The sequence below is a fragment of the Haliotis rufescens genome, unplaced genomic scaffold (assembly GCF_023055435.1).
Source record: "Haliotis rufescens isolate VD_foot unplaced genomic scaffold, xgHalRufe1.0.p SCAF_2, whole genome shotgun sequence".
NCBI classification, from domain to species: domain Eukaryota; kingdom Metazoa; phylum Mollusca; class Gastropoda; order Lepetellida; family Haliotidae; genus Haliotis; species Haliotis rufescens.
Genome location: NW_025963890.1, coordinates 59,770,638 through 59,784,802, shown reverse-complemented (window position 1 = coordinate 59,784,802; position 14,165 = coordinate 59,770,638). Strand labels below are relative to the sequence as shown.

The 14,165-nt window shown below is 40.4% G+C and overlaps 1 protein-coding gene across 1 annotated transcript in view; it reads left to right on the top strand.

Annotated features, from left to right (window-relative positions):
• LOC124142033 (QRFP-like peptide receptor) overlaps positions 1-14,165 on the top strand; it is a 95,486-nt gene that overhangs the window by 64,054 nt on the left and 17,267 nt on the right. The window contains exons 3-4 of the mRNA XM_046510280.2: positions 9,537-9,763; positions 12,986-13,139. Coding sequence (XP_046366236.2) covers positions 9,537-9,763; positions 12,986-13,139 — 381 coding nt within the window. The remainder of the gene's footprint in view (positions 1-9,536; positions 9,764-12,985; positions 13,140-14,165) is intronic.

Here is a 14,165-nt window from a genome sequence, read left to right as displayed (position 1 = left end):
ATGTGGGGAATCGAACTGGGGTCTTCGACGTGACGAATGAACGAATGAACGCTTTAACCAGAAGGCGCCAACTCCTCCCCCACCGAACCTGTATCAATGAATAGTTTCTAAATGTCATTGCATCCGAGATAGCTTAGTCGGAAATGATCCCAAAAGGATCCCTGTGATAGACGAATATGATATTGGCATTTTGTTATTTTAACATCTCTAATCCTAAACGTGATTATAACATGTCGATGGAAGTCCTTTTTTGTGAATGAATTCAATCGGAGGGCAATCTTCCCGTGAAACTGAAAGTTATTTTAATCCTATAGTGTTTTGAAAAACTGTCGTTATTTCTCGATGCCAAAACCAAAGTATTAATCTGTCAAATATGTTCGATTGCTCCTTATAGAATATATCAGACGCTTGTCCAGTCACAATTCATATGCCAATAACCAATGCCATAGAGACAGTTTATAACAAAACCAGTTACGCCCTTCTTCATACTAAATATACATGTACACGATGGAGATTTTCCTGCTTTTTAAGTCTGATCAGAAACGTGCTAAATTAGGATGTTATTGTGATTATTCGCTCTGTCGAAACAGAACATAACGTGCAACGAACACTGAACGGTAATGTCAGAATAGGCAAGCTCGTTTGGGTGTACTTTCACAGCTGACGCCAGACTTTGCTGAAAGGGTAACATTCGTTTACAAATAACCCCTGCCTGTCGTGTATCACATCCTCACCAAACACGCGAGAACGCGCAATTCAGAACGTCCAAATCAGACATTACATCTGTCCATGATAAGTCATACTTTCAAGTTATACGGAGATACCCATGGAAAACATCTCGATAGCTATCACGGGTAATGTGCAACGACCAACACAACACAGAGTCAATAGCGTATGGCGATACTCACATGTATGTGTGGGTCGTGCTATCCAATTCCTGAACATGTACCGCCATTCAGCTTGATTTGCCTCAGTGGGAAACGGATGCTGCGCCACATTATAGTTCCCTGATATATGCATTAGTCTTACTGACAAATCGGTTGTATAAACCCAAAAGGGCAACCGTTTAGTCCTGGTGTGCGTTGCCCTTTATGATAGCAATCGATAGTGGTGGGTACAACAGTAAAAAATCCGTTATTCTAAAGTTTCGACTTTAACTCCAACGCGCAGAAAGTTCATCCCCGCAAACATCCAACGATACGCGAGAAACGTGCAGCTGTTCTTGAAGAAAGGACAGTTCGTTTATCACGATGCACATCTTCTCTTCATTGGATCCATCGGAACATCAATTGCTGTAATTATGCCTAACTCATACCCATACGAAGACGGAAGAGGGTTTCAAGGGAATTGTGACAAGTAATTTCTTCATTTAAAACATTTTGCGAAGGATGCTGACAGTGATACTGTCACTTTTCTGCATAATCCACAAAAGTATCAAGCATCAAGCATTGCGGATTTGACACTGTCATAATTCTATCTCGCAGATTGGACCTCAATGATGCTCTGAGTTGTTTTCGTTAACGGAATTATGAATAAAAGAGAAACACAATCATGGAAAAAGGATTTCATTATATTTTTAAATGAGAGAGTTTGGCTTTACGCCGCTTTGAATATTTCAGTTATACATGGAGCATGATGTGTCGGGTTATTGTGACAGGAAATGCCGATGATCCAAGACTTTGCCAAATGACATTGAACAGAGTATTCATTATGTATAATTGTTTGTATGTTACATTTTTCAAATTCCAGATAAAGTATTCATCTTTGGTGACTTGGCTGCAGATATGTTCAAGCTGATATATTCATCGATCTAATCAATTTTCAGGAATGTTTTATTGCTTTTTCATTTTCAATACGGTGGTCTGGTAGCCAGGTAGAGAATGGTTTGCATGTGAAGCCGATTTATTGTGCCTACCACCCCGTTCCCCGCAGTGAAATGCTGTAATATTGGTTATACTTCCACTCCCTCACTTATTTTGCAACTGCTTCCACCTTGTTTATTAGTATATTTTGCATCTAGTACAAAGAGGTTAAAAGATGTTACTTGTTGTTGCCCTGTCTGGTGCTCGGCATTAAGGGACTAAAACAAGGACTGGTCGGCTTGGAGTCAGTACACTGTGTCTGAGTGGCATGTTGTTAATTTAATACCTCCAATCCTGAACGTGATATTTTTTTATTGAGATTATAACATGTCGATGGAACAGTCTTTTTTTGTGAATGAATTCAATCGGAGGGCAATCTTCCCGTGAAACTGAAAGTTATTTTAATCCTATAGTGTTTTGAACAACTGTCGTTATTTCTCGATGCCTGAACCAAAATATTAATCTGTCAAATATGTACGATTGCTTCTTATAGAATATGTTAGACGCTTGTCCAGTCACAATTCATATGCTAATAACCAATGCCATAGACAGTTTATAACAAAACTAGTTACGCCCTTCTTCATACTAAATATACATGTACAGGATGGAGAATTTCTTGCTTTTTAAGTCTGATCAGAAACGTGCTCAATTAGGATTTTATTGTGATTATTCGCTCTGTCGAAACAGAACATAATGTGCAACGAACATTGAACGGTAATGACAGAATAGGCAAGCTCGCTTGGGTGTACTTTCACAGCTGACGCCAGACTTTGCTGAAAGTGTAACATTCGTTTACAAATAACCCCTGCCTGTCGTGTATCACATCCTCACCAAACACGCGAAAACGCGCAATTTAAAACGTCCAAATCAGACATTACATCTGTCCATGATAAGTCATACTTTCAAGTTATATGGAGATACCCATGGAAAACATCTCGATAGCTATAACAGGTAAAATGCAACGACCAACACAACACAGAGTCAATAGCGTATGGCGATACACACATGTATGTGTGGGTCGTGCTATCCAATTCCTGAACATGTACCGCCATTCAGCTTGATTTGCCTCAGTGGGAAACGGATGCTGCGCCACATTATAGTTCCCTGATATATGCATACTTAGTCTTACTGACAAATCGGTTGTATAACCCAAAAGGGCAACCGTTTAGTCCTGGTGTGTGTTGCCCTTTATGATAGCAATCGATATTGGTGGGTACAACAGTAAAAAAATCCGTTATTCTAAAGTTTCGACTTTACATCCAACGCGCAGAAAGTTCATCCCCGCAAACATCCAACGATACGCGAGAAACGTGCAGCTGTTCTTAAAGAAAGGACAGTTCGTTTATCACGATGCACATCTTCTCTTCATTGGATCCATCGGAACATCAATTACTGTAATTATGCCTAACTCATACTCATACGAAGACGGAAGAGGGTTTCAAGGGAATTGTGACAAGTAATTTCTTCATTTAAAACATTTTGCGTAGGATGCTGACAGTGATACCGTCACTTTTCAATAATCTTGGAAGCAACCTTAAAGCCCAATTCTCCTCACCTCACCCACCAAGGGGCGGTGGCGTGGCCTAGCGGTTAAAGCGTTCGCTCGTCATGGGTTCGATTCCCCAAATGCGTACAATGTTTGAAGCCCATGCCTGGTGTCCCACGTCACGACGTTGCTGGAATAATTCTAAAAGCGGCGGAAAACTATACCCACTCACTAACTCACTCAGTGACACAACCGACTGAATGAAAAACCTCCAGTATTAATTTCATTTTAATCCTATGTTTCTCGTCTCAATGTTTTTGGATGCAATCACTCACTGACTTTTTCTTTTGACCGCAGCGGCAATCATTCGTTTCCTGTGTCGCCGGTCGTAACAATTCATCAGTATCTCTGGCAAATACTTGTTTCCGATGCCTTTGTACGAAACACGCTAAATTTGACCTTTCTGCTGAACAACGTAATTAAGAGAAGCGCCAGAGGAAATCTCTCTTGCATCACTTCAGCTAAAAATAAGTCCGTACGTTGTGATGGGACAAAAATCGTGACATATACGGTTATACAAAGAGAATATATTAATAATTTAGTATTTTGAAGACACAAAAAAGTGTTCTTTTTACACGATTATGGTTTGTCATATTTTTTGGTGACCCTCCCCTGATTCATTCTGATCCACCCATCCCTATGATTAATGACCAGCCCCTTATTTGTCTCACTGTATTGACTGTTCAAACCTTTTATCACAAACTGTAACATGTATATGGTATTGGCTTCGATACACTGACTTGTGCCAATCTGATGCATGCCTGTATAGCCCAAAGACCTTTGTCATGCTGCAGACATCGCATTATTAATTGACACCAAATAATGAATGTTTGAACAGTTGTACGAGCCACCAAGGTGGGTTATATTCACCGGCTAAAATGTATACCCGTTTGTGTACATAACAGGCTTCTCCACCCCAGTGTAACGACATCCCAATCTACTCTACAATCTAATCTACACTGGCTCCTACCTGTATATATACTATACTCTGCACATCACTTGCTTGATAAGGGTGTTGGAACCGACACCGAAACGTCACTCCTAATTGTAATAAGTAAATAGTTCATCCATATATTCTTATCCTTACTTATATTCACGATAATAACTGAGATATTCAATTTCAGTTATAGTATTAAAGCCGAAGAGCAGCACACACACGTGAAAAGGACCTGATGAACATGTAGTGGGGGAGTGTAGCTTACATTCAGTAATATTAGTTCTAGATGGCAGAGGGCACGGCCGCTCAGTCGCCTTAGGCGCTGGATTCGCTGTGCACTATTGCGTTCCGTTGGGAAGACAGAAACCTAAGATCGTGGGTTCAAATCCCGTTTAGCCCCGAGTGTTAGGATAGTCAGCACCATACCCTTGCTTGTGTTTAACCAAAGCGGTAAACGTCCGACACCTGCATCATTTCGGGCTTTCCTCTCATATGTATAACACTGGAATACTGTTGAAAGCGGCGGTAAACCCAACTCACTCAGTTTAGATAACAACATTTGTCGCTTCTGAAGAAAAACGTATTATGTGATTTTGGATATTTCCAACTGTTTTTTTTTATATTCATTATAATTTTGGACTGCCAAATTGTTGTACCTTATATGAACCTCATATGGCGGTATCTACTCTGTTCTGTGATTCTACAGTTTCACATGATAACCTCTTATTATCCTCATCACCTGTTTCAAGTGTGCATGATGCTAGTCAGTCTCTCTCGCCTCTCTAGTAGGGTTGTAAGGTTATACAAGTTTATATTTTTTTTAATTTACTTCCTACCTCCCGGCCCACCGTAATATAGTGACTTTCATGTCTACGTGAACACACTTCTAATGGTGTCCTTTTTAGATTCATACCTGTATACGGCACAATTACCCATTACACATCCAAACGTTGCTGACGGACTTGAAAATATTTTGAAGACATGTTCTGTCCGAAAATCTTTCCGAAACATTCGACTACGTGTTACTAAGAACTTATAATAACTGTTTGTTAATGATCCTCAACTGAATAAGTTACACTTGCATCTGAATGTTTTAAAACATTAACACAATTTTGTCATCTGCCTTTGTTGAAGGACAAAGAAACGAACTCAGTCGTTTGCTGTAAGGAGACATTTGTATTGCACGCGTATAATTGGTCGAGTCTCATTTTGTACAGGGAACACATATTTGTTTCTATTTCTAAGAGAGATCAAATAATCCATCGTCGTTTTCCTTACATTCCCTCACCCCTCTGTCAAAACATATTTAACATGCATGTAGCAGACATGCTTTACTACAGACAAACGTGTGCAGAACTTATCCCCGATCGGAACCTTTTGTTTGCCCGTAAGGAACAAATATCAAACTACGGATTATGACCCTTCGTCAGACAGCACGGTACTCTTTGTCGTGAGTTTCACGAGAAGGTTAATGTCTTCAATATGCGCAACTTTGGATTTCCTCCAACATTAAGCTGATCCCCCGTGATATGACACAAATACATCCACATGAACAGTAAGTTAAAAACGTCGAAAACCCTATCTCACACACGAGAGAACCAACAGCATCTTACCCACGTGTACTGAGTCAGGTGAGGATAAGCCTAAATTTATTTCAAGGAGTCCAGCTTGCAAACAGGACCATCTCTATTTCAATGGGGCCCTATTCCAATTACATACGCAATAGTGCAAACTGTCGTTCGATTCAACTTTGCTCAAAGCTATTCGAGTGAAGCCAAACAGCTGTCAAATGCACTGCCTTATTGTCACTTGTTAGGCCGTCAGATCCCACTTTCGCCGAGTATTTATTTTAGATACCTGTCATTGAAATGGCTTTGATTTAAATTGCCCTCCTACAGCGACCGAAGTCTGCCAAAATGTCACCCCCAGTTCTATTCGCCAGGCTTTTGGTCTCCTCCACATCGTCTGTAATTGTCAAGGTGCAGTTGTGTTTGGTTTTTAAGTGTCGCAGCCTTCTTTCAATTCAGCTTCATGAAAAATTGTTTGAAGAAATTAAAGTTAACAAACAAACATATTAAAGTTTCAATTAGATGTGTGATATGGAGTTACGAAATAATGTTTTATAACAATCGACTTACAGCAAGGGTCATTTCAATGAACGAATTAGAAATCCATAAACAATATTGTACGTCAGTAACTACATGATAATATGTGTAACACAGTAAGTCTGTTACTTGTCGATTTTCAATATTATCGTCTCAATGATAATTGTAAGTTATTAAATGTTTCTCTGGATGACCCTGTCGATGGTCTCGAATCGTCTGCACCTGGATTTACTTACGCAATTGCACATGCTCAGCCATTTATACTCATGATTTCATACAAAAAGATTCAAATGACAAGAACGAGTGGTCAAAATTTAAAGCTTGTGAAGTGATTCGATGTGTTTGCAAGGTCTCCTTCATTCTACAAATGTATTCGACAGAGGAATGGGCATAATGGTTACATAAGTGGAATAAGAACGTTAAGATTTGTAGGGATATACTTGTACTTCAAAAGTGGCAAACACATGTTAAACAAATAATTATTATATAATTTTCGATTAACGGAACCCCATATTATCTACTGGATCAATTCTTTTAATTTAATTAGAAGCAGGAAATATACTTTAACCCGTTTAGAGTACTTAACATTACACTCTGGATGGTTGATTTCCTCTCAATGCAATCCTGACTAGAATGATTACACAATATCATCCTATAGCTAGCTCCCATAAACCACACACTCTTGGAGTTAAGATGCATATTTATTTACATAACTAGTCCTGTTTATGTATTTTCTCAAGTTGTCCACAGAACTGGCTTATTCTCTTTGGGGGCACGGGTGGCCCAGTCGTCTAAGGCGCCGCGATCCGTTGTGCCCAGTTGCGTCCCTTGGGCACGCCAGAAACCTATGATTGTGGGTTCGAATCCCGGTTCGCCCCGATTATGTTTCCAGGTTTGTCAGAACCATACCCGTGCTCGTGGATTTCACCGAAGTGGTAGACCTGCATGACTTCGGGCTTTCCTCCCACATTAAGCTGACATGTCGTGACATGACTGGAATAATGTTAAAAGCGGCGTTAAACCCAACTCACTCACTCACATATTCTCTGTTGCTAATAGAGCAAACTACGTCAAAGTGGGAAGGTTCCATCAATGATAGCATATAATCTCCCGATTTGCCTACAGTCGACAAATCAGCAGACCAAAAAGGCTGCAAGTAAACAGGCATAAAGAGTGGACCCCTTATGTCAATCCCACGCATATCTCCGTCTTCCCAGTTGAGATGGGACAAAACATCGAAGTGTTGTCATTCGCTTAATTGCGCCCTACGTGTGCCCAGTGGATGTCTAGTGACGTCAAATACCAAACGTAACATGCCTGCAGGTTCTACCTGTCTGTCACGATTTACCCAAGAAACCTGGATGTGCGTAACGGAATCGTAAATATAAAACGTCAACGCCTGAGAATAACTGTCTCGATCATCCGCCGAAACCGATTCTATTGGGCGCTAAAGGCAAAATAGAGGTGAACATTATATGAAGGGATCACGGAAAATCAGTGATGACACCAGGTGTTAGCGAAAGGTGTAACACCGTCAATAACGTTGCATCGAACAGGCACTTAGTATTATATCACCAACTGACTTCTGTCCACATGTTGGACAGGTGGGCATATGGTTTGGTTCTTTAAAGGGGCAAAACGACTGAAGGCTGTTCTTAGCGCCCTCCATGACGACGTTCCTGGAATATTGATAAAAGAAGCGCAAAATTCACTCACTCATTCATCAACTCATGACATTGAAATTTCCTTAGTGCTTCTATTACACGTCACTGATAAAATGCCGCGAATCTACTTAAAGATCGCCCTGTCGGAGGTATTGATTATAACACCAACCACATGTACGAATATTCATAAAGGTTACATACCGTGAGAGGATTATAACAGGCATTGCTGATCAACGATACCATCAAAGAAGACACATGTATCTTAGCGACAGCTTACTTATGTTTATTTTGTTTCAGAGAGTCTGCTAGACTTTAAGAGATTATTTACTCATTATTCTCGCACTGCTGCCAAGCACATCATATTATTGATATTATTGATATTCTTTCCCCACTAAGTAGCTAACAATATAATACCGCGATGTAACTGAAATACTGTTCAAAGCGGCGTTATACCAAACTTATATAACTGACTTGGATTATCAACTACATCTAAAGTGAAAATTTACCTTACATGCAGCAAAGATAAAAAAATACGTATACACATTCTTCACTACCCGCCTGTAAATCCGGCGCAAGTTGGTGTGAGGTGAGGTGAAATGGGGTTTAACGTCGCGTCGAAGATTATTGCACTTATATAGCGACGTGCATGTACGTGTGTGTGTTTGTGTGGCTGTTTGTACTAGTCCGGACTGATGCCGATTTATAGTGCAAGCTCACTGAGATACCATGCCGCAGTTTAACATGATCATGAATACCCCACTCAGACACAGTATACTGATTTCGAGCCGACCAGTCCTTGTTTTAGCCCATTTAATGCCGAGCGCCAGACAGCGTAACAACAAGTACCATCTTTTAACGTCTTTTGGTATGACGCGGCCGGTGATCGAACGCAGGGCCTTCCCCTCTCCGGGCGGACGCTCTACCACTAGACCACGGAGGCGGTCGGCGCAAGTTGGATACAAAATAATTATCACTTATCGCCACTTGCATCAGTTATAGGAAACTAAAATATATGCACTTTCTTTCTCCCTGATTACGGAAACCATTTTGGTCCATTTGTTGGTTTTGTTGGTTTGTTTTTTCGATACTATCAAGGATGATTATCTTGAAATTTCAACTTAGTATCTTGACATTTCAAGATCATTAACCTTCAAATTTCAACTTATGTATCTTCAAATTTCAACTTAGCATCTTGACATTTAAACATAACTTCTTGAAATTTCAAGAAAAAAAGAAAACAAACAAATGGCCCTAAAAGGCTTCCGTACCCTGATAATTAGATTAAAATACTTTAGGGCTATTGTACTAATCATCGCCTGAGGAACTGCGAAAATATTCTTAGGGAACTTACATGTATGTCTTCAAAAAAGAGAATTAATCATTTATTAATAATATGTATCAGTTTGTGATTTTCTGTTTCAGAACACGGTGCGAATGACCTATTACGACAACGATACAACAGTGATGGTGATTGTATGTGGCGACACCGGCGTACAGAGTGACGACAGACTTATTTTTTGTGTGTACCAGTTCATCGCCATGTTCGCCGCACCCACACTTATAATGGTGTTCTGCTATATGTTCGTCATCCATGTGTTGTGGATTAGCTCTCGGCAGCTGCTCAACTTGACTACACCTATGTCAGAGAGGTATTTAAGTGCTCCTGGTTGAGATAGAAAATATTTATTTGGTCGTTTGTGAGTTTATTTTAGAAGATAATTGTACAATCATGACTTAGAACTTGTACCTATCCCCTACTAGGAGTGTACCTATCCCGTGTCCGTGCTGATCTCTTGTAAATGACGTGGTCCAAATTGTCCTCATGTTATAGTTATTGGGAATCTTAAACCGGGAAAATTGCAGATGCCCTGGTGTGTTGGAGGGATATGTGGCTGATGGTGATGAACGACTGTCACCTGTTGTGTAGAGGTAAAGATGCCTACACCGGACATACGAATCAAAGTGTAGTAACAAACATTGTAATTGGTTGTTTGTTTGTTTGTTGTTAAACGCCGCACTCAGCAATATTACAGCTATATAACGGCGATCTGTAAATAATCGAGTCTGGACCAGACAATTCAGTGATTGATATCATGAGCATCGATCCCTCAATTGGGATCGATGACATGCATCAACCAAGTCAGCGAGCCTGACCACCCGATCCCGTTAGTCGCCTCTTACGACAAGCATAGTCGACCTTTTCTATCCCGGGTGTCCACGGGCCAAACATTGTAATGAAACTAATTTGAGTGAATGAGTGAGTGAGTGAGTGAGTGAGTTGGGTTTAACACCACTTTTAACAGTATTCCAGTTATATCACGGCAGATCAGCTTAATGTGGGAGGAAAGACCAAAGTGATGCAGCCTCAGACGTTTACCACTTCGGTGAAACCCACGGGCACGGGTATGGTTCTGACAAACCTAGAAACCGGGATTCGAACCCACAATCATAGGTTTCTTGTGTGTCCAAGGGACGCAACTGTGCACATAGAAGTGCGGCGCCTTAAACGACTGGGCTCCCCGTGCCCCCTATAGTGAATGAAGCATGGAGGTTTAAAGAAATGGTGACCGGATTCCGAAACTTTGACACTGATTAATTGTGACTCTCCGTTTACTTGGGCTTATATACGTATATCAACACTTAAAAAAGTTCATCTAGAGTTTACTTGAAAGGTTTTCCAGTTAAAATCAGATTACCATGGAAATTCCCTAGCCTCTATGTCTTATCTCTATGTGCAAGTAACCTGTTTCAGTGGTACACGAAGTAGAAACGTTTCTGATACACTGTAAAAGGGAAATGAACTGAAGAACAACGACATCGTGTGCATCAGATGTAATATGTCTCATGCAGTGAAACTGTTATATTACGTACACATCAGATGCATTAGACAGTCCAAATAGAAAAACACTTTCTGTTTAGAGAAAGCAGATAACTCAAGATCTCAGAATCTTGTTTATTTTAGAGTAACAATGTATCAAGGTCCATGATAAGCAGGACAGCTGGAGGTTCTTGAACACAGCCAACAGTTTACGGAAAATAAATTGAGATTTTAGTGAGTGAGAGAGTGAGTTGGGTGTAACGCCCCTTTGAACAGTATTCCAGTTATATCGCGGCGTGTCCGCTTAATGTGTAGCAAAGCACGAAGTGATGCAGGTCTTAGACGTTTACCACTTCGGTGAAACCCACGAACACGGGTATGGTGCAGACAAACCTAGAAACATAATCGGGGTGAACCGGGATTCGAACCCACAATCATAGGTTTCTGGTGTGCCTAAGGGACGCACCTCGCACAGCAAATCGCGGCGCCTTTGACGACTGGGCCAGTCGTGACCCAGTCACATATCCAGAACACACCAATGTATGGTAGTTTGGCGATGCACCTCACTGGACCAAGAACGAGTCTATTCTACAGTAATAATGTAAAAAAAAAGAGACGAAACATTTCATAATGATAAGAAATTAAGAGCGCCATGCCACCCTTGCTCTTTTGCCCAAGTCTTTTGATCAAGGTTACAACCTGTAAGGCCTCAGTAAAGCTTTCAAAATGTGTGGAGGGCATATCCAAATTTAAGGCATCAGTGACAAAAATGATGTCAAATGCAATTCCCTATTTTGACTTGTATTATATAGGCCCGTGTTTTTTCAGGTGAAAAGTTGACTTGTCTTTGCATGCGTTTGTGGCGGGTTCCATCGGTGGGGCAGGATACGCTCCCCTTTTCGCGAACACCTGGTATCATCACTTTTTGATAGTGATTCATAAACACATGCTCATGATATAGTCGGAATTGTACAATCGACTTTAAGCAGATATTTCGTATGAATATGGAAATGGTTCCTTCGCTTTTATTTCAGGCATACCTTGTCAAGATAAAGTTCATTTATGAATTCAGTGTTTAGAATGTGACCTAGGGGACAACAACATCATCAAAAATATTAACGTCTTATGACATTGGTAAAATGCAAACACGGACATAGCAATACCGATATTCATAAGAAACTACAATAGATGACCATTCCTTTGGGTCTTATAGTCTTATCTCAGTCACGTTGCCATAACTTGAAGCAAAAACTAAAGGTTAAATGTAAAAGTTTTGGAAAAGTGGGTGAATAGGTTTTCTAAATGCAAATTTGATAAGAACATTTTCAAAGCGCAGCAAGTCTTGGATTAAGTGGCATGTGAATAACGGTGACTGGTTTACCATAAACAAGAGGACGGAAATGCCATCGGCGCAATTTGGGTACCCATAATGGCAACAGCCACTACCCCTGGGGACAAGATGGTACATATGTCTGGGGTAAATATAGCTACATATGATTTAATTAGGAAAGCAACATTTAACATATGTGCTCTGCAAAACATAGACATTATATGTGTTTTTCTTTCCATCTCCAACTGAAGCCAAACGGATTTATGCCGAGTTGTATTCTGACTCCCGATGTGCTTACAGTATTCAAATATCAATGTTGATAGACATTAATAGACTTTCTGCGTAGTGTTGTCGATTTTCATTTCTACAGTGGGTGAGTTTACGACAGATCTTGATATCACGAACCTTAAGTAAATACAACGCTTCTAAGCAACCGTAGGTGTTACGGACCAATAGTTTTAGTTGACGGACCACAACAATTTGCTGTTTGAAAATAACTGTTCTGATGTTTTTATTTCAATTGGACTGGGTAGTACAAAAACACGTAACTCTGAGAATCATAAAGGTTAGATTAGACGCTAATAGTCAGTGATATCTTGAGCGGCAATTGCGTAGGATAATACCTGAACGTGTATTTCCTAAAACCAAGTGTTTTTTTAGATCATTTAGTGATGTATTGACATACATGTACGTGTTTTATGAACAGTTTTTGTTGCTTTGCAGTAAAAGCGACAGCTTCACTTCAGATGATACTCTGAAAAGATTGACAGTGTTAGACACGCCAACTCAGACGCGGCATTGGCACCGATGTCGCCGTAATCTCGTCAACAGAGCAACACGAGAACATAGCGTAGAAGTGCTGCGAGCGAGACGACAGGTGAGAAAAGGCAGGGGCGTGGTGTCGCAGCATGTTTTAGAATAGCGATTAACTTGATAAATGTTTTCCGAAAAGGCTTCTGTTACTTACTTTCAAACAAACGAGAAATACACGTATTGAAATGTAAGATCACACATTTATTACAAGAAAACATATTTTAAACAAATATGAAAACTAGAAGACCCATCAAATGTGCTACAGTACCGCAATTAGCATGAAAAAGGATTACCGCGTAGATTTTAAACACGTTAATCGTAACGAGAAGGGTAGGGATCAGGCAATCTTTCTTCGTACATGTCTGTAAACAACTGTGTTAAACTCCTATACTGGCTTCTTGACCATGTAGATGAATCATAGCAGGGTTATAACAATCTACAGGTTTAGGGTTACATAGATAAATCTACCTACAAGAATCTAGATTGTGTGTGTGTGTGTGTGTGTGTGTGTGTGTGTTTGTTTGTGAGAGAGAGAGAGTGTGTATTCGTGTGTATGTATGTCTGTGAGTGTGTGTACACGTGTGCATGTGTGTACGTGCGTTTATGCGTGTGTGTCTATGAGTTTGTATGTCAGTGAGTATGTATCTGTATGTATATGTATTTGCGTTTGTGCTTGTGAGTGTGAATGTGTGATTACGTGTGTGTATCTGTGAGTGTATGTACGTGTGTGTGCGTTTATGCGTGTGTATCTGCGAGTGTATGTACGTGTGTGTATGTGTGTGCGTGTGTGTATGTCTGAGTATGTATGCGTTTGTATGTGTGTTTGTGTGCGCGTGCGTGTGTATGTCTGTATGTATATATGTATGCGCGTGTATCTGTGTGCTTATGTGTATTAGTGTGTGTCTATGAGTGTCTGGGTACGTGTGTGTCTGTGTGTGTATGCGTGTGTCTTTGAGTGTGTGTGTGTGAGTGTGTGGGTATGTACGTGTGTGTATACGTGTGTTTGTGAGTGTGTAGGTATGTGTGTGTCCATGTGTGTGGATGCTGAACAGGATACACTGAAAGTGGTAGCTAAGCGTTGTTTCATCGC